This window comes from Anopheles moucheti, chromosome X, assembly GCF_943734755.1.
Source record: "Anopheles moucheti chromosome X, idAnoMoucSN_F20_07, whole genome shotgun sequence".
NCBI classification, from domain to species: Eukaryota; Metazoa; Arthropoda; class Insecta; order Diptera; family Culicidae; genus Anopheles; species Anopheles moucheti.
The window spans coordinates 16,543,795-16,569,609 of record NC_069142.1 but is presented as its reverse complement, the minus strand read 5'-3'; the positions used below and the strand labels follow the sequence as shown (position 1 = coordinate 16,569,609).

The 25,815-nt window shown below is 40.7% G+C and overlaps 3 protein-coding genes across 5 annotated transcripts in view; 2 read left to right on the top strand and 1 right to left on the bottom strand.

Moving 5' to 3' along the window:
* Window positions 1-80: 80 nt before the first annotated feature.
* Window positions 81-1,669, bottom strand: LOC128306905 (mitochondrial coenzyme A diphosphatase NUDT8). Its single transcript, XM_053044562.1, has 3 exons — window positions 1,567-1,669; window positions 644-899; window positions 81-583 (listed from the first exon to the last, which is right to left on the bottom strand). Exons 2-3 carry the CDS (start codon window positions 876-878, stop codon window positions 147-149), a joined length of 672 nt encoding a protein of 223 aa, XP_052900522.1. The 5' UTR covers window positions 879-899; window positions 1,567-1,669; the 3' UTR covers window positions 81-146.
* Window positions 1,670-2,183: 514 nt separating this feature from the next.
* LOC128306473 (heat shock protein beta-1) lies at window positions 2,184-7,516 on the top strand. 3 transcript variants are annotated; one of them, XM_053044001.1, is made up of 4 exons: window positions 2,184-2,863; window positions 4,512-4,538; window positions 6,091-6,172; window positions 6,236-7,516. In XM_053044001.1, exons 1-4 carry the CDS (start codon window positions 2,679-2,681, stop codon window positions 6,530-6,532), a joined length of 591 nt encoding a protein of 196 aa, XP_052899961.1. In that variant the 5' UTR covers window positions 2,184-2,678; the 3' UTR covers window positions 6,533-7,516. The 3 variants fall into 3 exon arrangements, with proteins under 3 accessions (XP_052899961.1, XP_052899960.1, XP_052899963.1); XM_053044000.1 differs by lacking the exon at window positions 4,512-4,538 and having other exon boundaries at window positions 2,188-2,863; XM_053044003.1 differs by lacking the exon at window positions 4,512-4,538 and having other exon boundaries at window positions 2,745-2,863; window positions 5,984-6,172.
* Window positions 7,517-8,384: 868 nt separating this feature from the next.
* Window positions 8,385-25,815, top strand: part of LOC128307076 (uncharacterized) — a 165,025-nt gene continuing 147,594 nt past the window's right edge. The window contains exons 1-2 of the mRNA XM_053044796.1: window positions 8,385-8,520; window positions 9,743-9,944. Coding sequence (XP_052900756.1) covers window positions 9,870-9,944 — 75 coding nt within the window. The 5' untranslated portion in view covers window positions 8,385-8,520; window positions 9,743-9,869. The remainder of the gene's footprint in view (window positions 8,521-9,742; window positions 9,945-25,815) is intronic.

Genomic DNA, 25,815 nt, shown 5'->3' with positions numbered 1-25,815 from the left:
AACTCTGAGTTACAACACAGGTACAATGCAACTATTATAAATTTGATTTTATGTATACGTTTAACAAGAACATATTCTTATTTCATCAATGTTAAATGATAAAATGAAAGAATTCTTTATTCAATTGTATTTGGGTTTAATTCATATCACCGTTTTTTCGTTAGTTTTGCTTCATATCTCTTTATAAATGGTAATCTAGCATTATACGCTGCTGGCAACAAAGCGACAAGAAACAGATGGGTAATAATTGCCGTAATTCCCCACACTGTATCATCTCCATTTTGGAAAACAGGCATAGTGTAATTGGACCGAAATTGGGTGTGTTTTCGATTCTGGTTGCACGCAATCGTCTCGATAGGCACCGTGAATACTTTGGCTACCTCATCACAGCTTGGCCTTAGTTTGTCCATAGAAAAATCAACAATGTGACCCACGATCGGAGTAATAGACGGCCCAAAGTATGGAATTACGGGGTTTCCGCGACCCCAAACTTTGACGAAATTTTTCGAAATACCAGTTTCTTCTTCGAATTCTCGTACCGCGCAGCTTTCGTAGCTAAGATCTCTTGAATCCTTCATGCCACCTAGAATAAAAATTAAACATTGTACTATTTAATGTCTTAAACATACATGTATGTTCTTGCCTGGAAAAGAAACTTGTCCGCGATGGTTACGCAATTTGCTTGATCGTAGAGTGTATAGTATGTTGATTCTGTTATCTACAAGACACAATGGAATCAGTATAGCTGCCTCTTTTTTCACCGGTTCCTTGTTTAATCGTAGATTTGGAAGAGCTTGAAAACGAGTTACTATTTCTCCTTGTCGAACAACATTTGCTAGCAGTTCGGGAAGTAACAATTCTGAAGTCTTCTTCAACATCTTATAAAACTGGATGAGTATCTGATTGTGTTATAAAACGGATAAACAATCAAGTAAATCAGGTGTCTGAAGTATTTAATTGAAATTAGCAAATTTTGCAATTGATCCATTTAATAGTTGTTGAAATAATTGAACATTATTGTATTAACACGTTCAGCGTCGCATCATCCAAATTTGGATGATACTTTATGAAAATCACCTTGAACGATATTGACACAACGATGGAAGGGTTAAACGTGTTGGGTAAATAAAATTCGTATAACATCAGAAATTGAAGTTCAATCCTCCGAAATGGTAGTGACCCAATGAATTATTAGATACAAAAACAGTTAGATAACTTTTAGGAACATTCCCTATAATAAATTCAATGTTTATACGGGTAGAAAGGAGAAGGGTAGGGTGCTAAGGGTAGAATCCCTAATCCTAAGGGTAGAAGAGTTCTATTTTCATACAGGGATTTTATAAGCAGATGCATTATATTTATAGCCCTGCCAGATTATTATCAAAACTGCACTTATTTGTACTTAAATCCATGTTAATTTCGGATTATCGTATACGGACACCAATGGTTACACGTTTACACGTTTTCTTTTTACCGGTCATATGATAAATATTAACTAATAATGAAAAAAGAGATCAACTGCAAAATTGTGCATAGGGTTTAGTAAAATGTTCACGTGTTATTTACAGTAATTTGAGCTAGCTAAAACTATTAACACACTGGCCAAATAAAAACATTCTGAACAACTATTCGGTTCCGTCGGCAGAGCATGTAATATTTACATTTTGTTATGACAGTTTGACAGTTATTGCATAACTGGTGTTTATACTGTACACTGCAGTACGGGGAAATGATATAGCATAAAGAAGCTTGATTAAACACTTGAAAAATCTTTACAACAATAATATCGACTAGAAAGATATCTACTGAACAAAATTGCGTTATGTACATATTTAATGATTTTCCGTTCGACATGAAAATGAGTGGAGATAACGTTTTCTGCTTTCTGTTATTTTGAGAGGAATGATCGGTGACCGTATTCCTAGCGAGACTGGCGAATTTCTACTTTGTGAATAATATTGTATTTTACTTTGTAAGTTCAATTGAATTAAACCATCTTACCATTTACCAAATTTTAATTACACTCCGTTTAAAAATGCATCGATTACAACAAGTGCTTTTAAATCTGACAGCAGCTGGTAAGCTCGTGGGCTAAACGTCATTACAAGCCGATGCGTCTAGAAAATAACGATTTTATTAGATTTCGACTACAATTTTCCTAATATTCAGTTATATATTTGTTTTATAACGGTGGAAACAGAAGCTGTAGACCATTCTAATCCCAAATAGACACGAATAATGGCATTTTTGGCCGCTCCTACGCCCAGATGGCGTTGAGCGATTAACAAACAAGGCAGCAGAACGAGCTGTCGTAACCACAATAAATACTGACATAATTCCGGCAAAGAACGTCAGTTCCACAGTATTTTCGTTTCGTGCAAGACGACGCAGCCGCGAGGCGTAGAATAAGCATTATTTCGCTCCCTTGTGTGTTAATACTACCGTAGCAGTTGCGTACTTACAACGTCTACGAACAAACCTAACGATATCCCTGCAGTAGTGTGTTTATCTAGTTTTTATATACCGTGTGTGAACGTGTTTTCCGAGTCGATTTGTTGCAACTAGAGTCAATCACTATCCACCACATCGTCGGTGCTTCTGTCCAACTGTTGAATCACCTGCTAATTTCGGCACTTTTTGCCCCGCTATATCACAAAATAATACCACCGGACATCACCATGGCCGATAACGTAAACAAACGCAACATCCCTATCAAACTCGGCGACTTCAGCGTGATCGACACGGAGTTTTCTAGCATTCGCGAACGTTTTGACTCGGAAATGAAGAAGATGGAGGAGGAGATGGCTCGATTCCGCTCGGATTTAATGAACCGCGAACCAAATTTCTTCGAGACGACATCCAGGTATGTGTGGGGAATTTTGCTTTTGGGTGCATTTTGTCCAGCAGTTGATACATGCAAAGATTGTTTACTGGTTTATACCAACGCTCAGCAAAAGGAAGAGACGAGGTGCAGACGTGCGGAGAATGTCGATTGGCGCCGACAATTTGGCACCCATTCCAAAGGTCTTTCTATCGTTCGCCTGCACGATGGATGTTTTGTCTGCATTGGTCTTTCTTATTGCATATGGCCACCAGCCGGGAAACCTTCTTCTTTTCTGGTCGGTTTTTTAAACAGGAGCAGAGCGATTCTACAGCATGAGCGTATACATGTATAAATATATATTTATATAGATTGCGAGAAAGAGAGTGTATGTGTGGTATGTACGATTTTCCGTCGATCTACCGATACCATATCGTAGGGGAAAGCACAATATTTGAAGGTTAAACACGACCAAAATCAACGATGGATCGCCAACATCTGTCCATTGTGTGGCGTGCGTTGGCAGTGTTGATGAGTCATGAGTCAGATCCGTTCATAGTAAGGCCTTTCTTCCTTCTTTGGATATCCAAGGGTGACCACAGTTTCCGCCGTCAAGGTTTTCATTTGTATCGCAGCGCAAATGAAAAGGGAAGGGTATCGTCATACTCAACCACTCACATAAACTGGCACACACATGCTTGAACTCGGCTATCGAGCAACATCTCGAGGTTGCCTCTTGGCACCCGCCGACTCTACCAGCGGAGGAGGATATTAATAGATGATGAGGTGCAGGCTGAAATAAATATGGATATGGTGCACGGAAGAGTCGAGTCGTTAAGGCGACTCCATGTCAAAGGAACGTTCTCGTCGAAATCAAAACCCGAAATAACATTCAGTGTCGGGTGGTATTTCAGGCCAGACATAAGAAAATAGGGAGAAGGGAGAAAAAATACGAATATTATTTTAGCCAGATCAGATGTATCAAACTGTAGTTCGTATACAGTATAATATGTAAATCCAGTATAATATATACCAAAAATATATAAATAAACAAATACTACGATATAAGTACAACGCAACAGCAACAGGCAACATAATACATTGCATGCTTTATTATGGCCAAGAAAATAAATGTGTGTAAAAACAACAAACCATAATTTCAAAAAAAAAATCAAATGGGAAATTTTACGTCACTCATAAATGAAATGGTGTTTAACTTTTATGTAAAAAAGAAAATATCGTTTTGAATAACATTACATTAACATTTTGATTAACAATAATTAATTTACTTTAGTAATTTGCTGTCCCTCCATTCTTTTGCTTTGGCCTTTAATTCAGGGATAGACATCTGTGGTATTTGTGATTTCTGCGCGATAGCACTTAAGTAACACAATATCAGGATCATGGATAACACCTTCGTTACATTGAGCTGCATCAACAAATATGCCATGAGCGATAAAACTACTGCAAATAAAATCCCTATTTAACAAAACTGACCATTCTTTTATCCCGCTTTTATCCCTTTTACCGCCGTTTTTTCTCTCTCTCTCTTTTCCTTTTAACGCAACGCAACATTAAACCACGGCTCACGGTCTCCTTTACTTCGAATACTACTCTAACTGTTCGTTGGCATCCGTTTTTTTTGTTTTGTTTGTTTTTGGATGCCACGATCAAATGCCACCGTGTGTAGCTTCTCCTCCAAAAAGGTTGCCACATCGTCCAGGTATTTAAGACTAAAACCAACTTACCATAATAAGAAGGGTGCTCGGGTACCACCGTAAGCAGTGGGAAATGGTTCTTAAGCTCCCGTAACTAATAGCAACGATTAGCTAGCAAAATGCATGGTTTATTTTAGTTCTATTTTTAAATTAATGCACAATGCATGTTAAAGTGATGCATAAGTAAGTTTTTTCTTCTTAATATATAAATTCCCTGCCACTTTACGTTAAAATCAAATTGTTGTATAGCTTGCCAATAACGCATCATTATTACACGTACGTTATAGTTGTGTATTTATTCAACCTATTACGAATTATCTATTATGTTAGGGTAGATTCACCTACTTCTCTAGATTTCATCATGTCTGCCATGTCTCGCCTAATAAACCTATTTTCCCACGTATCAGGAATAGCTAGGACCTGTAAAGGTATCCTATTTTGACAATTTAAGCATGTATACTTCAAACGGAGAAAACTATGTATTATGTAACTGCAGCGAGCAGTTCGTCCGGGTGTAATGTTTTTCAAACACATGCACACCATCAAGCAATTAAGAACACTTTACGGGTAATACTGATGATGTCACACTTTACTGAGAAATCAAATGCTCAAGCTCTCGATCTACCGTGGGCGAATGAAACTACTACGACTGCCGGTTTTATCACCTTATGTGTTCATCGTGCCTAGGACTTTATACTTGTTTGCATACCTACGGTTTTGTTGCGTTACTCGTGTTGCTTGATTGCTTTGCATTTCTGTTTTCATCCCTTATACGGCAATTCATCTGACTAAAGATTGAAATAGGTCGAATAGATCACATAAAGGTAGCTTGTGACGACTTCGGAGTGATGTCATAAAATCGACATCATCTTGAGCCACGCAGTGGTACGCCCACTAACCAACGACCGATTTACCTACTGCTTTTATACGAATTTGTCCATGTTGAGCACTTGTATTGTCGGTGTATTGCCAACATCAGTTTGATTAAATATTGACTCACCGTAGGTCGAAAAACACAGACCACAGTTGAGAAAACACTCAAACAATACGGTCAAATATTTCACGCCATTGGTGCGCGTATGGTTTGAGTTATTCATATGCATCTCACAAAGGATTAGCTTTAATATTATGGATTGTACTGTAATAACTGTAGTGACGATGAGCTCTGTGTAATTGCATGAATATTATCTGAATAATAGTAAGCCACAGTAATAACACGCAATCATGACAAGGTAGTCTCTTTTTCGGTGAGTGTTACAAGCAGACTCTGTCTTCCATTTTGTTCTTATTCTATTTTTATGTTCATTCAGATATACGCTCATGCTATAATGCGAGAGGTTACGCGTGGGTGATGTGGTTAGTTTCCTTTGTAGGTTGTTTAGCATGCGTGTATCGTTCTGTCATGTTAGCTAAACTTTCACATTTCGTGCATATTTGTTTCTAGTGATGCTGTCTCATTTTCGAAATGGATAACCCATCAGGATTCTGCATGCTTTCCGGTGTATTTATCACAAAATCAATTATTCGAATTCGTTCCAACTTCACTTCTAGCTCGACCACATCAAACGCTGCTACCTCAATGAAGCTCCCACAATCTCAGAGCGGTTCTGACATTTGCTCTCCTCTGATTCAGGTAAAAATCATACACCAGCAGGAATGAATGATATTTATTATTAATTCTTTACTTTCTCCGTAGGACGATGGCGATGGTAAGGTGCTGAAGCTGCGTTTCGACGTAAGTCAGTATGCGCCGGAAGAAATTGTTGTTAAAACTGTCGACAACAAGCTGCTGGTGCATGCCGAGCACGTGGAGAAGTCAGACACCAAATCCGTGTACCGGGAATATAACCGTGAATTTATGCTACCGAAAGGATGCCTACCGGAGAACATCAAGTCCTCGCTCAGCAAAGACGGTGTGCTGACGGTAGACGCACCGATCCAACCCGAAGCCTTGCTCGCTGGCGAAACTATGGTGCCGATCGCGCACAACTAATCGTCTAAACGGCGATCGTTATCGTGACTAACCGATGCCCTTGTGTGCACACAACCTAGTCGAAGCATGGACGCGAAACGACATGGTAACAGGTGTGGGGCGATAATTTTTCGCGTTTTGCTTTTGACGCATACACAGCATTTTGCTAAAGCCATTTAATTTAATTATCGCCTGTTTCCTGTATAAATTCATTGTCTAACCTATACACCTTATTGTGAACAGGACTTATCAATCGAACATACCGTTCCCATGATATGATATTACAAACGGTGCTGGTGGTAGAGATAAATGCAACCCAAATTTTTGTTCATTTTTTCCGACGCATTACCCAAATGTGTGTCGCGAGGCTTTGAAACCAATAATTCTAGGGAATAGCACAACACTCAAAGTTAGCGAATGTCTATGAAAGCGTGAAGCTATTCCTTTTCTTTGTGACTTTTCTACTTAGGAGGTCATCATGTGCCTGTCGTGTGTGGCTTTTTTTTCATTTACCGTAATCTATACGGCATATTTTGCATTCACCAATACAGCGATTAATATTTGTACGATATTAATGACGAGGTAGTGCTATTCGCACTGCTAAACAGTCGAAAGACGACCGGTTTACGTGTTCCGTGCTTGAAATCAATGAATGTTGCTATACGCAACATTCCAAATCATTATTTAAATGTCAAATTACAGCTTTTAAATCTATGTTAAACATTTCTTTTGCAGCAACATTTTGGCTACAGCAGTAGTTGTTTGGTTTTGAAGTTTTTTCTATTATATTCCTGTAATTGCAAAGATATTTCGCTTAAATAAACATGCGAATCGCTATTAACACATCACAATATATTTTGCCCTTTGACTATGATTCTTTTCTCTTGGATGATGATAATAAAAATAACTTTAGTGTGTCACATCAACTACAGTTGTTGTTAGATTACAATTATAAATGTTCACATTAATCTTCACTTAATTTATGTATGAATATAAAGTCTGTTTTACACCAAATTGTTTTAAATATTAAATACCATACTCGAGTTCACATAACATCTGAAAAAAATATATTTTTGTTTCATTAATCTTTATTTCAAAATTGTAAATATCTGTGCGATGCGCTGAATTATTCATTCCCACATTGTCGTTAGATTTATGATATAGATCAGTTGCGGTCGGTATCCCAACGAAGCACGATATTCTCCCACGTTCGCTTTCGTATTTTACGAAAGTTAAGTAATTTTTTATGTTTTTAGAACAATCGTGTTTTTGGACAATTGAATATAGAGATGAATTTTAAACAGTAAATAAATATTAGCCTAGCAATAAGTGCATTGCTGAAAAATTATACATTGAAAAAAAAAAATGTCCTCGAGCCAGATGAAATTAATTACTTAGTCACACCTATTGTACCTGTTGTCACGCGTTTGTGACATGATGGAAACCTTGAACTTTTATTTGAATTATGCCTAGACAATAACTTAAACGTTAAACGTTAAAACTATTGATCCAAAATATGAAAAACATTTAGACGGCAGCTGTAATTACTCTGCTAATTGATCTTTTGCTTCTGTTCTAGAATTACGATGTATTGCTGTTGGACAGCAATGTTGGTCGTTCTAGGGCAAACAGTTAAACATCCGCGTTTTTTTTCTACAAGGACAGAGAGCTGTTGTGCTCACACTCACATCGTCTAATACGTCAGTAGCGGTGCAACAAATACCAAACCCTTATGCTCAAGCTTCGGCTAGCAGTGTTCGTGTCGTGTCGGACCCGAACACGCTCCGGCATTGTAGGAATAACTTCGCTGTGTGGTAGCGCATGGGAAAAGGACGTCAGCACGGTTACGTCGGACAGGACATCACTCGGTTAGCGCATTCGGTACGGTACAGAACTTTCCACTCCTGCGGAATTTTCACAGTACCAGTACAAACCCAAAGTCACGGTGGTGTGCTGACAGTGTCAAACAATTGAGTGCGTTAGTGTGTGTTAGTATCGTTTTAGTGATGGTGTGTAATAAACCATGGTTTGCGAAAAACATTGTTCATATATATTGCAATGTCTCAAACCGGTGTTTTCGGTGGTTCCGGCATGTGTCATTTCGCATATTATGCCTAGCATAGATAACTATGGGCAGGCTCTTCAATTCAAAACACCAATCAACCATTTGAAGGCGGCAATACTTTAATTGGGGCTGTTCATATAAGCAAATCAAAAGAACGAGTATGCATATCTCCTGCAGCAGTGTGTCAGCATTGCTTTTCTTCAACACATGGAACATTTCCTAAATAAAACGTGCTGTTGAGCTTCGTTACTCATTTTAATTGTGCTGAGAAGAATACTCAAACACTTTATTGAAGTTTGAAGTGATAATCGTTCCTCAGTTCCTCAGTGGAACTGTTGTCATGTCAAAATGTCACTTCAGCGAGGAAGGTGTTGCTTGAAAAGAAAGGAACATCTTATTTATTGTTCATGGCTGTTGTAATGTGATGCTTTATGTTACGGTACTCAATTCTATTTATTGCTGGAATATAGAGATTGTACTTGGCTATCGTTTCGGATAACCATCCAGTAGGAATGTTAGATGGTTGGTCAATATTACCATTGCCTCATACGTGTGCTCTTATGTTTACTTTTTCTCTGTCACCACTAGCACATCGGAGTTGGCCTTCTTGTTCCTTTGCCTATTCCGTGCATGTGGTTGTTTGTGCTTTTCGTTTTTTCAGGTTTCATCCTTTTTTGTGAGGTAGTCCAATGCATGGATGAAGCGGAGCAAGCAGAATGTGGTTGATTCGAAGAACCATTTCATTGTAAGCCTGTCGTACTTCCTGTTCGAGGTACTGGTTCCAAGATTACTTTTTTGTTCTGCTTCCTCACCGGAACAGATATCATTCATTACATGGTTTAGGTGTAGTGCTTTTGTGTCTTTGTGCAAGATAAAAAAACAGACTGATTGTAGATAACAAAAAGGTCAAAGGAATGTTTTCCAGTGCTATAGCCACGGTTTGTCTGGGAAATGGAAGGCATGCTACTTGGTGCCATGCTTGAAAGCGAACCTATTTTTTAAGTAACGTTAGCGAAGAAGTCTTTAATGAAATAACTTCTTGGTTGTATGCTACCAAACTTTTGTTTCTTTTCCATTTATCACGTCTGTCTGATGCTTATGTTAAAGTTAAGCATAATTTTTACTTTACATAGTTCAGATAAAAAATAAATAAGATATTTTTTCAGATAAGATATAGTTCAGATAAAACCTCTCTGATTGTTTTGGTGGAATAACCGCAAATTGGATACAACGTGCAAGTAACAAATTGTTGTGTCAAAGACGTTTGGTGCTGTTCTGCGGTACATAATCATCATGAAGAAGATGCTGTGTGGTCTCATTTTCGCGATCGTCATCATTGGCTGCATCGATGTGGCTGAGTCTCGTGCGGTAAGTAGACGAAATTAAATAGATTATATTTTATAATGTACTCATGTGCTGCAACATTTGTATATGTGTATTTTGATGGACTATTTTGAAGACTGGTCTTTTACTGGGCATTTTGTTAATGGTTGGCCATACAAAGTCAACTTTATATGGAATGAATTTGTCGCTATATTGATTTTCATATCAACTATTGTTTCATTCAAGTAAAACGGCCAGTCCGTTCATCTGTATTATGTCATTAGAATTTTAAAATCTAATTTTACAATCATTACATAAGATACGTGGAAATGCGTTCCAGAGAAATCCGTTCTTCTCGAGTATCCGCGTAACTCGAGTTTCGTATGAAACATCGTTTATTTGTCGTATTTAGGGGTTTATATTTCCACCGTAATTTTGAAAATCACAGCAAATATTTTATGAAGAGGAATTTGTATAAAAATGTACCGTATTTTTGGGATTATTTTAGATTTGTTTCTACTTTAATTCTAGAGATACAATTCTACTAATAGCGGAACAGAAATAGAATATTGCGCTAAAATAGGATTATTGAACTAGAATAAATGAATGCCACCTCATTTCGATTCATTCGTATGATATTCTGCTAATCGATTATTACGCTTAGACCACCACCACACATCGATGGTAATCGATGTACTTCAATTCATTCTCGTTGTTGCTAAAATATGATCGAAAATTTCATTCTGGTCTTAGTTATGTTTGTTCGACACTAACCACTTTTGCCTGTTTGGAATAACCGCCCATAAACCATCATCGTGTTTACCAGAATTGGATATAAAACAAACAGATGTTCTAGTTTCTATTTCGACTATCTTTACTTTGATGAACAATTCTTCATGAGATCGCCATGCTTAAACATGTACATAAAAAGGTCGCAGGTGTAAAGATTCGCACCACCATAAGAGAGTTACTTCGGGATGGTATCCTTGTGTCATTTTCCCCAACCGATAGGTTGGCAACATCAATAGTAGAAGTAGGATTTTTTTATGATTGCCGTGGTAAAGAAGATAAAAAAAATCCAAGCAAGTAATCGCCATTGGAGTCGATCGATGCTAAGGCTAGTTCGAGAGGAGTTTAGGGGTTTGTTTGGCTAACTAACGTTCTACGAAGCAGTAGATGAAGGTTGTTCTTTCACGCCTTTCGCCATATCTTTCGCTGGGAAGTTTCCGACCCGAGGCCGTAAAAGATTGGAAAGATTAAAACAGAGCCGAACGGTATTTACGACCTTCGGTAAGATGCTCTGTTGAACCACCGTGGTTGGGTGCTGAAACATAACACGGAGGGATCTTTTCCCCAACAAATGTTTCTTTATGCTACTCACGTACACATCCATATACAGATACACTGTAGCGATTCGTGGTTTCTGACAGCTTTTTAAATGCTCCCTTTCGCTCTTGCACTCGTTTCGGTCGAGTTAGGAATCGACGCAGATCGATCTTTTTTCAGTGTGTGTGTTAGATTATGAAGTTAGTGGGGTCGTATGGTATCCTTTAGGGCAATAAACAATTTATATTTTAGCATCGTAAGGATTACCAATTCCACCTTCCCAAGCACACAGCAACCGTCTAAGCACGAACAAATGTTTTTAAACAAGGGACAATGAGTTGTCTCACCTTTTTGCCAGCTTTGTTTTGGTTCGATCATGTGCGAAAACGAAGAAGCAAAAAAATCTAAATTTGGTTTGTTTATCAATATTTTATTTAGTTTCATTGCTCAGGTTAGCACAGGCATCTTTCGCGACAGGAAAAACTGACATAGGGACAATAATACCCTAACCTTTGATCCATAACTTTAGTTTGAATACTTTGGACAAGAGCAACCTGCTCTGTTGACGCTACGATTTCAAGTGGATACAAATGCTTCTACCGTATCATACTGTGAATTACACCCGGTGTAATTCGAGCTCGTTGTTTCACAAACTGTAAAATTGAGCCATAAGAGGGTTTCACACGCATTGCGCCGATGAATTGTATTGTCAGTGTAACACACTCTCTCGTATTTATACTTCAATTGACTTCAATAATTGCTAAGCGCTTTGATCGAATTTCTCTATAGGATATCTTTGGCAAATCATCATGAAGATCATCAACAAATATAAAAAATAAAGAGAGGTTTAAAAATAATGTCGAGCCAGACCTACGAAGTGTACCCTGATGGACAACGTGAGGAGACATTATTCATAAAATTGTACATCTATAACTCACAAAGAATTCCTGGCAATTTGATGTAGCTAAGCTTGGCAGAAAGGTCTATGCATGTGTACGAATATTACTTCCCGGTTAATTTTTTATCTATAAAATAAATTTTTAATTTTTATCTATAAAATAACTAAGTAGAAGTTCTTGCAGCTATTTAAAAATACGCTATGGTAACATCCACTGTAACATGTTTTCCATTGTGCTCTAAATGAAAACCGGTAATAACACAGAGCAATAATTGAAGTACACAAACCCTGTCTATCTAAGTGAATGTACATTGTTAATAGCAACATTTTTAAAGTGCACAAACCTTAAGACTGTACCTGCTTTGGATAACGAGTCTGTCGACAGTTGTAAGGTCAATCAATATCTAAAATATCCTTAAAACTAAAACATTTTTACTATCCTTATAACTAATGCAATAGTTTAAAAATCTCTTGTATATTACCCTATTATAAGGATGCTGGGTTTATATGTAACAAAAAAAATGTTGTACCTGAGATATTTCGTGACCAATGTGTATGACAAAAAATAGGACTAACATTATAAATAAAAAAAAAAAATTGGTTTTGTCCGGTGGCGGGTTTAGCTAATTGGAAGTCCTTATAGTTGGGAGCAGTAGAGATAATGGAGAGGAATCAGATACGTTTGTTGTTGGGTAACCAGATTTTGATTACTGTTTCGAACTCAGCATTAGCTATATCTGAAGAATCCGGACTGCCGAACCATGTAAAACTTCTTCTCGCCTGCAGTACGAACCAAGCTTTGAAAGTAGTTTGTTTTCATAATATAATAGCTATAAATAGCAATACGGCCTCGCCGTTCCTGAATAAATAAAAAAATAGCGATAAAAAATGAAACTATGATGGTGTTTGCAAACGTTTTTGCAACAGAGACGCTGTTTTTGCTGTGACGACAGGTTTTTTAAACCTTTATTATCAAGCAGAGCAGATTAAAAAAATCACCATTTTCGCGTGTTTTTCAAATTTGCGCTTACTTTCCTTTTGCCGGTCCCTTTTATTTTTTTTCTAGTTCTTGTTCTCTAAAAGATCCCAATTTTAGTCCGATCGAAACTCGCTTTAACTCGACGACGACGACAACGCCATTCACCGTGATAACCGTGTTGCCAGATTCGATTGGACTGTTTGTTAATATGTATTAACACAGTTGTGTACAAGGCAGCAGTGAACTTTTATGAAGAATCGTTAAAATCAATCATTTTTAAGTTAACATTAAAATATACTTGTTCATGTCTTAAGCCGCTACCAGTTACTGTAGTTTTAACCAATGCGGCCCACAGCCTGAACAGTTGAGAGACTCCTGCATTGTAGAACAGATCCTTACTCCCAGATCCCAATAATGTGGTCCAAATTCAGGTTTATCAATCACGATGTACACACTCACACGTTGGCTTTGCTCGCTTCCTGGAGAAAGTTAAGTCTTAACTCTGGGCCTCATCGTCTTGGATGCCCATTCAACTTGAACGCCCCAACAACAGCTTAATTTCTCTACCGATAACCCGGCACTGGTTGTGCCAACAAATTAGGTTTTTTTTTTTTTAAATTGGACAAAGCATTCGAACAGGAATACAGGGATGTTAAAGTCGGATAGGTGATAAAAAAGGTCCTTTTGTATCCATGGTGTGCTTGGCGACCGGGATAATTTAATAATAAATTTATGAACTTCCACATACAAATTACACTTATATTAGCACCTTACCTTTCTTTACATCTACTTATACAAATCAACAGCTGCATATCGCAGTTTCTGAAATACAAAAACGTAACGTCTCGTCACAGGAATTCCGTACCGAGCATTCATCGCTCGATCTTACATGTGTTGTTATGTAGTGCGGTAATTATTTATTTTATTTATTTAATTTCTATTATTATTATTTATTATTCATTTACGGAAAAATAATTTGTCCGCCCATAAGGCTTAACAAAAGTAATCTCATAGTCTAATCTTAAATCTAATAACACGTCAGAGGAGGAGGAGGAAACAAACTAAACATACAGGATTACATGGAGTCATTAATTAGTCGGGTTCGAAAAGTAGATACCGAGATATGATAAAAAAATGATAAAAAAATGAGAAATGATAAAAAACGCAGTTAAAAGATTTCATAGCTTGCAGAAAAGGATCATTTTGGCCGTAAGCGGTAAGGCGCGCCGGGATGAATAAAGGAGGACGGGAACGGAGACGACGACAAGGAACATATAGGTTAAGCTTGGATAGTAAGGATGGGGCATCAATATTATTGAGGAGAATCTTAGCGATGAAAATGGCTTGCGTATGTGAGAGGAGTGATTTTAGATTTACAATTCCCAGCATTCTGCAACGAACGGGGTAGGAAGGCATCGGAACATTGGAGTGTCGAATCAATGATCCGATTGCAATTCTAGTAAACTTTTTTTCTATGTTAACTATTCTTTGAAGAGCGGTGACACTGGCAGGAGTCCAGATCTCACAAGCATATATAATAGTAGATCTAATCCAGCAGCAATACAGCGCCTTTAGACAGAGAAGGTCACGAATATCCGTTGAGAGCCGACATACAAGCCCCAGAACTTTGCGAGCTTTAGCCACTACACTGTCTATATGTACCTTAAAGGACAATGACTCATCAAGCCATACGCCGAGGTCTTTTACAAGAGACACTCGTTTTATGGTAGAGTTGAGAAGTGAATAGTTTGTGATTGTTTTCCTAGCGTTGTGACGTCCAAAGGATACAGAATAGCATTTTTGCGCGCAAAGTTCAAGTCCATTAGCCACACACCATGAACAGAAAGAGTCAAGGTAGGATTGAAGCAGACATACATCATTTGTCGAAGACACAGGAAGAAGTATTTTAATATCGTCGGCATACAGCAAGTGTCCGTTATGGGGTAAAACATTAATACAGTCATTTATAAATAAGATAAATAACAGAGGACTAAGGACGCTTCCTTGGGGTACACCAGACAGACCAGTAAATTCACAGGACAGAGAGCTACCAACGCGAACACTATATTTACGATTAGATAGAAAGGATGAGATCCACCTTAGCATAGGATCTTCAAATCCAAGTTTGGCTAGTTTTGACGTTAACAGTTTATGTGGTATGCTATCGAAAGCTGCTCGATTATGACAGCAATGCCGTATTTTCAACACCGCTTGTGTTGAGAGAAAATAACAAATGGCACAAGGCATTTCCTCCTTGCGATTTACCTTATCCCGGACATGCTCGGTTGTATTGGTAGTTGGCGTATTTCGATGTTGTTTGTCGTTTGTCTATCGTTGTTGTATTTCTTATGTCTGTTGTCCTATTGTTTTTTGTGATGGTATTGATCCGGTGCTATTGTTATAGTTGTTCTGATGCATAGTAGTTTCTGTGTTGAAGCTATTGTTTCTGGTGTGGCTGATGGGCAATTGCGTCGCTCTTCACTGGAACAACCTTCTATGCTCAACATTGGCTGACCCTTAACGGAACTGGAACAAAACAGACAACAAATGGATTAGACGGACTACAAGTATACACCTATAAGTCTGCCTCCCTTTTAGTGGTTTTGGCGTTGTCCTTGAAGGCGACTGTTTCCTGATCGGCTTACAGTGGCACTACATAAAACAATTATCCACAAAGACAACAAAAAAACAAAAGATGGATTATTAAGGGATATGGGAACAATGGAAATTAAGCATAGGAAGCAAATGATAAGTCCGTTATCTCGCGCAAAGCAGTAAATGAGCCTCATAAACTTGAGGTCCCTACACCCCAAAATGTCGCGTATTGGAGTACCCGAGAGCCTTCCGATTATCCCGGCCCCATCCAATATGGAAGATCTGGCGGTTTCAAACTCCACGCAGGACCACAGAAGGTGGTCCACATCGTGAAATCCTACACCGCAGCCACATACCTTTGACGTTGTCAGATTAATACGCTGTAGATGTCTATCCAAAGCGAAACGATCTACAGGGAGGCCACCGAACCAAGGCCGCAGGGACACTTGCGGAGAGACCGAGAAAAGGAAGCGACCGAGTTCATCCGCCTCCCACATGCTCTGCCATCTTGACAGGAAAAGTTGCTGAGGTAAACGGAGGAATTCTTGGGTTGAGATAGGCCTGTCGTTAAAAACGCCTTCTGTGGCGCCTGTTTTGGCCAGTGAGTCAGCTTTCTCGTTACCAGGAATTCCAGAACGAGAAGGGACCCGAGCCGAGCAGTTCAACAATTTTAACAACAAAATAGTCTTGGCTCTTTACAGCCCTTGGAGTTTTCAGTGCTTCAATAACACTAAGGCTATCTGCAAATATGAAGTACTGATCCGGGGGAATCGCTGCTAGTGACAAGTGCGTAAAAAAATTGCGGCAAGCTCAGCCGTGAACACGGAACATGGCTGCCTCAATTTGAAGAATGCTTTTGTGTTCTCTCTAAAAACACCGAAGCCAGTGCCCTCCTCAGAGGATGACCCATCAGTGTAATACTAGTTCATTTTGTCAATATGGCCGTACCTGTTCACAAAAATGCCCGGCACAACCCTCGGGCCAAGATCATGAGGAGTGATCTTGATCTCCTCACGCAACGAGGAGTCCGTACTAACAATAGAACTGTAGCACTCAGGAAGGGCAGCACGGTTTACTGCTTGTGGGGCGCTACGATTGACTTGTAGAGTAACAAAATCATTATAGATATTAATGATTTTGCTCTTAGAACCTGTCTCTATAAGCGCTTTAAAATTTTCTATGATCAAGGGATTTGATACTGAAGAACGAACTAGAAGGCGAAGCGACAGCATTTCAAAACGTAATCTCAGCGGCATCACTCCGGTCATCACTTCTAGGGACATGTTGTGCGTAGATTTCATGCTCCCTAGTGCGAGTCTAAGACTACGATACTGTGATCTCTCCAATGCAAGAAGCTGCGTATTGGATGCCCAGTGGAAGCATATGCTTCCATATTCCAATACGGAGAGTACCGTAGTCTTATACAGTCGCAGGACTTCTGATGGGTGTGCGCCCCACCAAAATCCTGTGACTGTCCTTAGAAAGTTGATTCTTTTCGTGCATTTTTTTATCAGCTGGGTGATGTGCATGCTCCAGTTGAGCCTGGAGTTGAACCAAACACCAAGGTATCGAAAATTGTCGATGTTTGATATCTTTTCCCCGTATAAAAAGACATCAATGTTTGGTTTATATAGTCTTTTCTCCCTATTTTTTTCGGTGTCGCTAAAAGGAGAAAAGACTGCCATTTCAGTTTTCGTTGTAGAAAACTTGATACCAAGGTTATCGGACCACTCGGCAAGATTGTCCAGAGTGGTTTGTAAAGCCTGTTGTATTTCGACAGCGTCCCTGCTAGCGACTGAAATGACGCCGTCGTCTGCCAATTGTCTAATACTGCAGTTGGGTGCTAGACAAGAATCTATTTCACTCACGTAAAAATTATATAGCAGGGGGCTCAAACAGGACCCTTGTGCCAGTCCATGGTAGCTGGTTCGTTTTAATTGAACGTGACCATTGTTAAAATTCATAGCTTTTTACGACAAAAGATTGAATCGGAAATTATTCAATTTTGGTCCCAGCCCTGCAGTTTGCAATTTTTGGCTCAGTTTGTGCGGAGAAACTGAATCAAACGCCCCCTGTATATCTAGAAAAATAGACCCCATGTTTTGCTTGCGAGCACGAGCAAGTTCAATTTCTGTTACCAGAAGCGCTAAACAGTCATTAGTACCCTTAGCTTTACGGAAACCAAACTGGGTATTTGAAAGAAGGTTGTGGGATTCCAACCATTCTTCTAATCGGAAAAGAATCATTCTTTCTAGGAGTTTCCTCAGACACGACAACAAAGATATCGGACGATATGAGTCGTGTCTTGATGGCGGTTTGCCAGGCTTCAAAATAGTGACAACTTTCACTTCTCTCCATTCCTGCGGGACGATGTTGAGTTCCAACATATTGTTGAAGATTCTCAACAGTTGTTTCTTGCCCACGTCTGGTAGGTTTTGAAGCAGTTTGCTACTAACCTGGTCCAGACCTGGGGTCGAATTTTTGCATGAAAGAAGAGCCAGAGATAGCTCCATCATGGTGAATGGTGAGTCCAACATTGGATCACTACCAGGCGCATCTTGGAAGAAGTTTTGCGCTGGAACGAAATCGGGGCAAAACTTGTGAGCAAACTCGTTAAGCCATTCGCCAGAAAAACATTCGTTCTCGTTGGTGTTGTTGCTGTTTCGCATCTTTCTAGCCATTTTTCAAAGCGAATTTAGAGAAGTGGAAGGATCAAGATTATTGACGTATTGGCGCCAATAACCCCTTTTTCTTCGCCTTCAGGAGGTTTTTGCACAATCTCTCCAGTCCTTTATATTTGTCATATAATGGCCTGGAACCTGTGTCTCTGAAGGCTTTAAATGCCTTCCGCTTCTTTTTAAAAGCCGCTTGGCAGTCCTTGTCCCAGCAAGGAGTGGGAGGTCTTTTGAATTTCCTTGCTTGGTGGGTGCCCCTTGTTTGAGCTTCAAGGGCGCACTTGTTTATTATTGAAACAAGATTTTCATACTTTCATTGCAGGGAGCAAATTTTCTCCTACAAGAGAAAGCGAAGCGGCTACTAATTCACCGTATCTTGTCCAGTCAATGTTCCTCGTCAAGTCACATTTGACGGGGTTTGCATTAACTGGACATCCTCCCTTGACATAGGAAATTTCTATCGGTAAGTGATCACTTCCGATAGGATCCTGGATGACCTTCCAACTAAAATCCAGGGCCATAGCTAAAGGACATAGAGACAGATCCAGTGCACTTGCTCTACTTTTCGGCGTCGGCATCCTAGTTGCCTCTCCTGAGTTTAGGATAGAAAACGCAAACCTGTCGCAGAACTCACGAATGATGGGAGCGCGGAAATCATCCTTATAGCTCCCCCATTCAATTCCATGGGAGTTAAAATCTCCCAGGATTAAAAGTGGTCCAGGCAAGACTGCTGCTAAATTTCCAAGATCCTCTTTGAGCTTTTCAATTTTGTCTTTTTCATTATTGGCTATCGGGGGGATATAAACAGATGCAATTGTCACGTGAAGACCCCCAAGTTTTGCCTTTATTGCGACAGTTTCAATATATTGTTGATTTGGGGTTGGTATTCTGGAAAAGCTGTGACTCTTTCCTATACCGATCAATACCCCCCCACCCCTGGAGATTCGGTCTTCACGGATTATGTTATACCCCGGGAAGGTTAGATTTATGTCTTCCGATAGCCAAGTTTCACAGAGGGCGAACACATCGCAATTGTGTTCGCCTACCAGTGCTTTAAAAGAGTCTATTTTTCCCAACAGACTTCTGCGGTTCCATTGCATGATGGTAGCCATTGGAAAACTAGACGTCCAGGCAGACCATCATACTTAGGCCATTGCGCCAGCCACTGTTTCATCATCTCCTTCAGGTAAGGAAGGGTCCAAGTAGCGATCAGTTGCAAGGGTTGCGGGAGATTAAGGCCATGAGGAGGGACTGGAGGATCTCGGTTAAGGATGGGGTAGGTATCCTCGGGAAGCTTTTAGGCTCCTTAGAGAAAACCAAGTTCTCTTCAGGAACCTTAGTCCGAGGAGATCGCTTTTTCTTGGGCTGTTTCCTAGGAAGTAGTGGATCAGGAAAAGAAGGATCAGCGTTCCGTGTTGGATTCACAGGGGAGGGGTTAAAAAGTTTACTGGTCACGTGACGCTGTGGTGCCAAGGGTTTCTTCATTTTGTTGAGGACCTTTTTTTGTACCTATTTGTACAATATTCTCGGTCCTTTATTCGATCCCATGACCGTACCTTGACTCAGTGCAACCGGACTAGATGCATTAGCTACATCTACATTGGTCAGCACCGCAAAAGGGATATTTGCGTTTTTAAGAGCATCACTGTAAGAGCCGCGTGCCCGCTCGGCTATTGTTTTAGTCTGCTCTTTTTGTATCTTCCGATACGCGGGGCACGAAACTACCTCATGCCGTTTGTCCCGACAATGCGAGCATTTATGGATCAACGCTTTGCAATCCTCGGTAGCATGTGTCCCTCTACATTTTCCACAGCACGTTTTACGTGTGCAATATGGTTCCATGTGACCAATGCGGTTGCACTTCGAACAAGTGGCCACCTTCGGTATGTATGGCCGGTCGATGGGTATCCGGAGGCCCTCAAGGATGATTGCCTGCGGAAGTACCGTTCCCTCAAACGTAACCCGAATAGAGGAAGTCGGGACAAAAGTTTTTTCATTTTTCTCATCATTGGCAGCTCTATAGAGCTTTTTTGCCTCAAGAATTTTCATTTTGGGCGTATCGGGGGAAGCAAATGTCCCTTGCCCAAGCTTCACCAGATCTTCCTCCGGGTAATCAAAATCTTCGATTTCGTCGGTAACCTCTACCAGACTACCGGGGATGTAAACCCGGTAGTGCTCCGTATATTCTGGGTCCGCCGCAATGACGTTGGCTTGTGCCCGGTCTTTTGCGGTGACCTTAATCTTGTTAGGGCGCAGCCGAAAAACATCGGTCACTCCCTGGTACTTCTTAAACAGCGATGCGGCTATTGAGCGCACATCGAGCTGTTTTACGCGCGGCATAAAATAAACAATTGCCAATCCCTGCCATGATGGTGGATAAGCGCGTACTCTGTGTAGGCCGTTGTCACTCGGCCCACTCACACCACTTTGCACGGCTCCCGATGAAGACGGTCTATTGTCCGATGCCACTTTCTTGGAAGCTGGGCCGGACCTCAGGCGTCCCGGCTTCCCTTTGGCGCACTGTTCAATTTCCCTGTCCGAATCGGACAGCTCTTCCTCTACCCCCATGGTAGAGTCTGAGACAACGGACCATAGAGGGCAGAAGGATTATAAATACCGGTTTGATATTTACGCACGATCGACGAATGCACACACGCACTACACAGATAACAAACGTTGATCGTTGCGAAAGCGTTGCTACGCTGAGGACGCTTATCGCAATTCGATCGCTACTCTCACAACACACACGTCTACCGAACGAATATCAGAGACAAACGGGGACACCGATTAGCACGCTACAGCCACAACGAAAAACACGATAAGTACGCAATCGCACTTAAGGGCACTGACCACTGACTGCCAAATGCAGAATCGGTAGGCACGCTTCCAAACGAAATACTTCCTTTCGAATTTTCGTCCAAATGAAATACGTCTTTTTATTGTTGCGGTTTATATACCTCCCCTCGGTTTGCCGCAAATGCATCAACGCTTCACGATTGCTTCACGATGTGCGGTGATTTGTCCTGGTGACTCATTCTGGGAAGCATTCTGCTGTTTGGGGCTTTAATCAATCGGCCTCTTCACATTTGCTCTGAAGTTTGTCACATTTTCGCCACGCGCTTTACTGCTTCCTTCCATCCTGATGCCGCGGACCAGAAGCAGACTGCAGACGCCATGTCTAACATCCCAATGGATGCAATGGTCCCCAATCTTCCGTCGATTGATGTGTCGTTGGTCTTGAGGACGATTGATCCGCTTAAACCTTCCTATACTCCTGGACCTGACGGGATCCCGCCATCTATTTTGAAACGCTGCGCCACCACTGTCGCACCCATTTTGGTTGCGATAATTTGTGAATCGTTGCGACTAGGCGATTATCCTGCCTGCTGGCAAAGCTCGTGGTTGGTCCCTATTTACAAAAAGGGTGATAAATCCAACGCATCCTATTATCGTGGCATTACATCGGTTTGCGCCTGCGCTAAGGTATTTGAGCTTCTAATGTATGAACTCGCTTCTCGCTGGTGCCTCGAACTGCATTAGTGAGGCTCAAAATGGATTTGTCCCCAAACGCTCTTCCACCACCAACCTCTTGCAGTTCGTTAGCCTCTGCCACAGGACTATTGATGCCGGCCCTCAGGTAGATGCCGTGTACACGTGTACGTGATTGCCAAACGTGTAATTATAAAATTCATCTGCGATCCCGAATCTAACAGCGCACTGCACAGGTACGAGTTACCCTTTTTGTCGCAAACCTTGACTATTGCAGTAGGTAATACTACTTGCTTCCTGGCGTCAGTTAGTGTTTGTGTAGCATGAAGTGTAACTTTCTCCTGAACATTGCCACTGGTGAATTTGGCTTCATTGGGAGGTTAAATTTCTGCCTGTGTTTGGTGTTGCGTTTCATTTATCGGTGTTACTATTCTTTCAACATTTAGTTGGTGTAACAGTGAGTGATGTCTCTTCCGACATGATCGGCAATTGTAGATTGACTTACAGTCGGTCGAACGATGTCCTTTAAGCAGGCAATTGAAACACAACCCTGAAGACTTCACCACGTTAATTCGGTCTGATACGTTCATCGATCTAAACTTGTCACAGTTTGGGTTCTTGAATTCGAATGGATTGCTTGTGCCATCAATAAAGCTGAGCTTTGATCATCGATTAATTTAAAAAATATCGCTAGCGTTAATTCACCGTCTCTGCATTCTGCTCGCTTTTGGCACCAAAGTTGCTTCGTTTCTGAATCAAGTTTGTTCACCAGTATATCAACTAGCCAAATATCTCGACTGTCTAATTGCATTGCACCCAATGCGCGTACCACTTCATCCGATACATGGTGCAACAGCCGTAAGCCGTCAGCGGATGGTTTGGTCATTGGTGTCTGATTCAGGAAACGATCTATATGTTTGGCAGCAGCTTCCAATGGTTCATCGTAACGTTGTTTCAATTTCTCCATCGCTGGCTCGTAATTACCGTCTTCTATCTTCAGGTACGATATCAGTGCAGCAGCTTCTCCTGATAAATTTGTCTTCAAAAAATATAATTTTTGGCTGTCTTGCAATGAAGTGTTTCGATGAATCGCACTGTCGAATAAATCGGCAGGCTCATGCGAGGCAGCTTTAAATCACTACGGGGATAATTGCTGCTGATGGTAGTTTACTCTGCATGTGCATGAAATGTGTGCGACATCACGCATAGAATTCTGCTTGCTGTTCAGCTAACAACTGGATGGCGTCTGCACCATTTTGTACGACGTTTGGTGCACCATGCGGTAGCAAGCGAAAACGATCGGTCATTGTTAATAAAGCCGTTTTTATGTCAGCAATACTCTCTTCGAATTTCGCCTGGTGCGGAATTAAATCACTGCGTTCGTCTTCTGTGGCACACTTTTCGATGATTTGCCTCTGCAGCTGCTCGTATCGATTCCAGAGATCATCAGCCTTTTGTAAGTTCACGTTAACTCTCACTCCGTCGTATTCGGATGCTACTAACAGGTGTGTTATATCCTTTAAGTTCTGCACCCGCTCGTCTAATAACACTCTCTTTAGTAGCAGCGTCTTCATTGTCATCACCATCCGGTTGAAAGGACCAAAAATGTAGGGTAAAACACGAGTTTTCTCAATTTTAATTAGAACAGCCAAAACCGCGTGTTTTCTGGTTCGTATAACGATGACAACTGTTCCCTTTTATTTCTAACAAATAATACTATGACTGTTTAAGTTCGCTGGTCGACGAGTTCGATAGCGTTTATACCAGTTGCTATATAGCGCGATAATTCACTCTATTCTCTCTCTTGCTCTATAGCGCAATAATTCACTCAACAACATCCTCTAATTTTGTTACACCGAAATGACCATTCTCATGAGCTTTCCTGATTATTTCGCCCTGCATATCGGTAGGTACCACGATCACCTCTCATCCGTTAACAAATTTCATCAGTAACTCCCCGTTCATACAATAGTCGTCATACGATTGCGTCTTCACCAATTCACGGATAGCTCGAATGCGGTCATCTCTCTGCTGCGCGGTAATCATCATCTCGATGAGCGGGTCACTGGTCACTACCATCACCGGCGCTCTGCTTAATGCATCGACGTGTCTCGTTGCGACCTGGCCGATGCACTATGGTGTACTCATATTCCTCCAGTATCAACGGCCATCCGACCGTTCCTTCGCATGTAATTTGTGTTGGAACGCCGAACAATCAGTCATGATTTTGAACGTAATTCCGTTTTTGCGTTCTGATTGCAAATGCTCAACACCGGACTTGAAACCAAATATATCTTCAATTGTTCAAAACATGCACGATGTTTTTCACGGAATTCATAATCAAAGCTCTTACGCAGTAGGTCCGTTAGTGGTTTCGAGATCAAGGCATATCCTTCAATGAATTTACGAAACTAACCTAAGAATCGTTGAAGTTCTTTCGCATTTTTAGGTATCGAAAAGAACTTCACCGATTTTATTTTGCTAGGTGATATGCGATAAACACCGTTTTGAATCACATAACCATTGAATCACATAATATTCCACTTTACCTTTCAGGAATTGTGATTTAGTCCAATTAAACACAATTCCGCTGCGTTTTGCTACACTTCTTCAACGTTTCTATGTTTTCCTTTGCGTCGCTACTAGCGATGATCACATCATCCACATACACCATTATTCTGTAACCCTTGATTAGTTTCTGGAACGCGTTCGCTACGAACCTACCGAAAACAGCCAAACGGTGCCCTCAGAAACTCGTACTGACCCATGTGTGTTACAAACGCGGTATACTTTCGACTCTACTGTTCAATCGGCTCGTGGAAAAACGAGTTTTTCAGATTCAGCGTTGTGAACACTTTCGCCGCTTGAAGTTTGTCGATCTGATCTTCCATGTTGCGCATTGGGAAACAATCCTTTCTAACTTTTCGGTTTAATTCTCGGTAGTCCACACAAACTCTCATAGAACCATCTTTCTTGCGAGCCAGAACGACTTGCATAGTCACTATCACTTTCTTGTATGATGTTTCCCTTCAACCATTTCTTTTTCTTTCGGAGCGTACCGGCGAGGAGTCCTACGGATCGGAGTATCATCCTCCGCAATAATCTTCATTTCTACTACACTGGTTACGTCCTTTACCCGCTGGTCTATGAAAAGTGTTTGCCAAACATAAAATGTCAATCGTATGGAGAAACTGTCAAAATTATGTTTGGCAAACTGCGGCAAAAAAAATCATTTGTTTGCCGAAAAAATGTTTGGCCAACAAATTGACACTCCTTTGACAAACTTTTGTTTGGCAAACATTTTTCATAGACCAGCGGGTTACTGGTTCGTATTCATCGATTAGACTTTTCACGGAACCACCTTCCGTGGAACCAATTGCCATTACATTGTTTTCTTCTTTTGGTACTATCTTCACGTTCTTCTGGTCACTATAGCACCGAAATGTTCCAGCGACACTTTTCCCAAAATTGCTTCATACGGCATGGTCTGATCTGGGACGACATGAATCGCTAGACCCTCACACAAAACATCATCGATCGTCATGTTGACGATTACTGTTCCATATGCTTTTGTTGTCATTCCTCCGAAGCCGGTAAGAACCATCGTGGTTGGCGAGAGTTTTGGAGACCCAATTCTGAGATACGCTTGGTGTTCCGTCCGGGGGATGTCCTACGTTGTGTTTTGGAGTTTGTCGATGTATATATCTTTCACAATATTCTGGGCTCTGAAAAGAGCCGTTGGGGTTTATAAATGGGGTTCACAAATGGGGTTGTCTTGTCTGCAGACCAAGATGTGTAAGAACAAAAAAGCTCTTGAACTGTTGAACTGTTGAGCCACAAAGTTAGACTCGTTTCATATCCTCTGGCGAGGATCTCATTTTTATTTACATGTGTTTTTGGGGATCTCACTGGGCACTTCCAATGTCACGTTTGCTCATGACCCAATTAACTTTA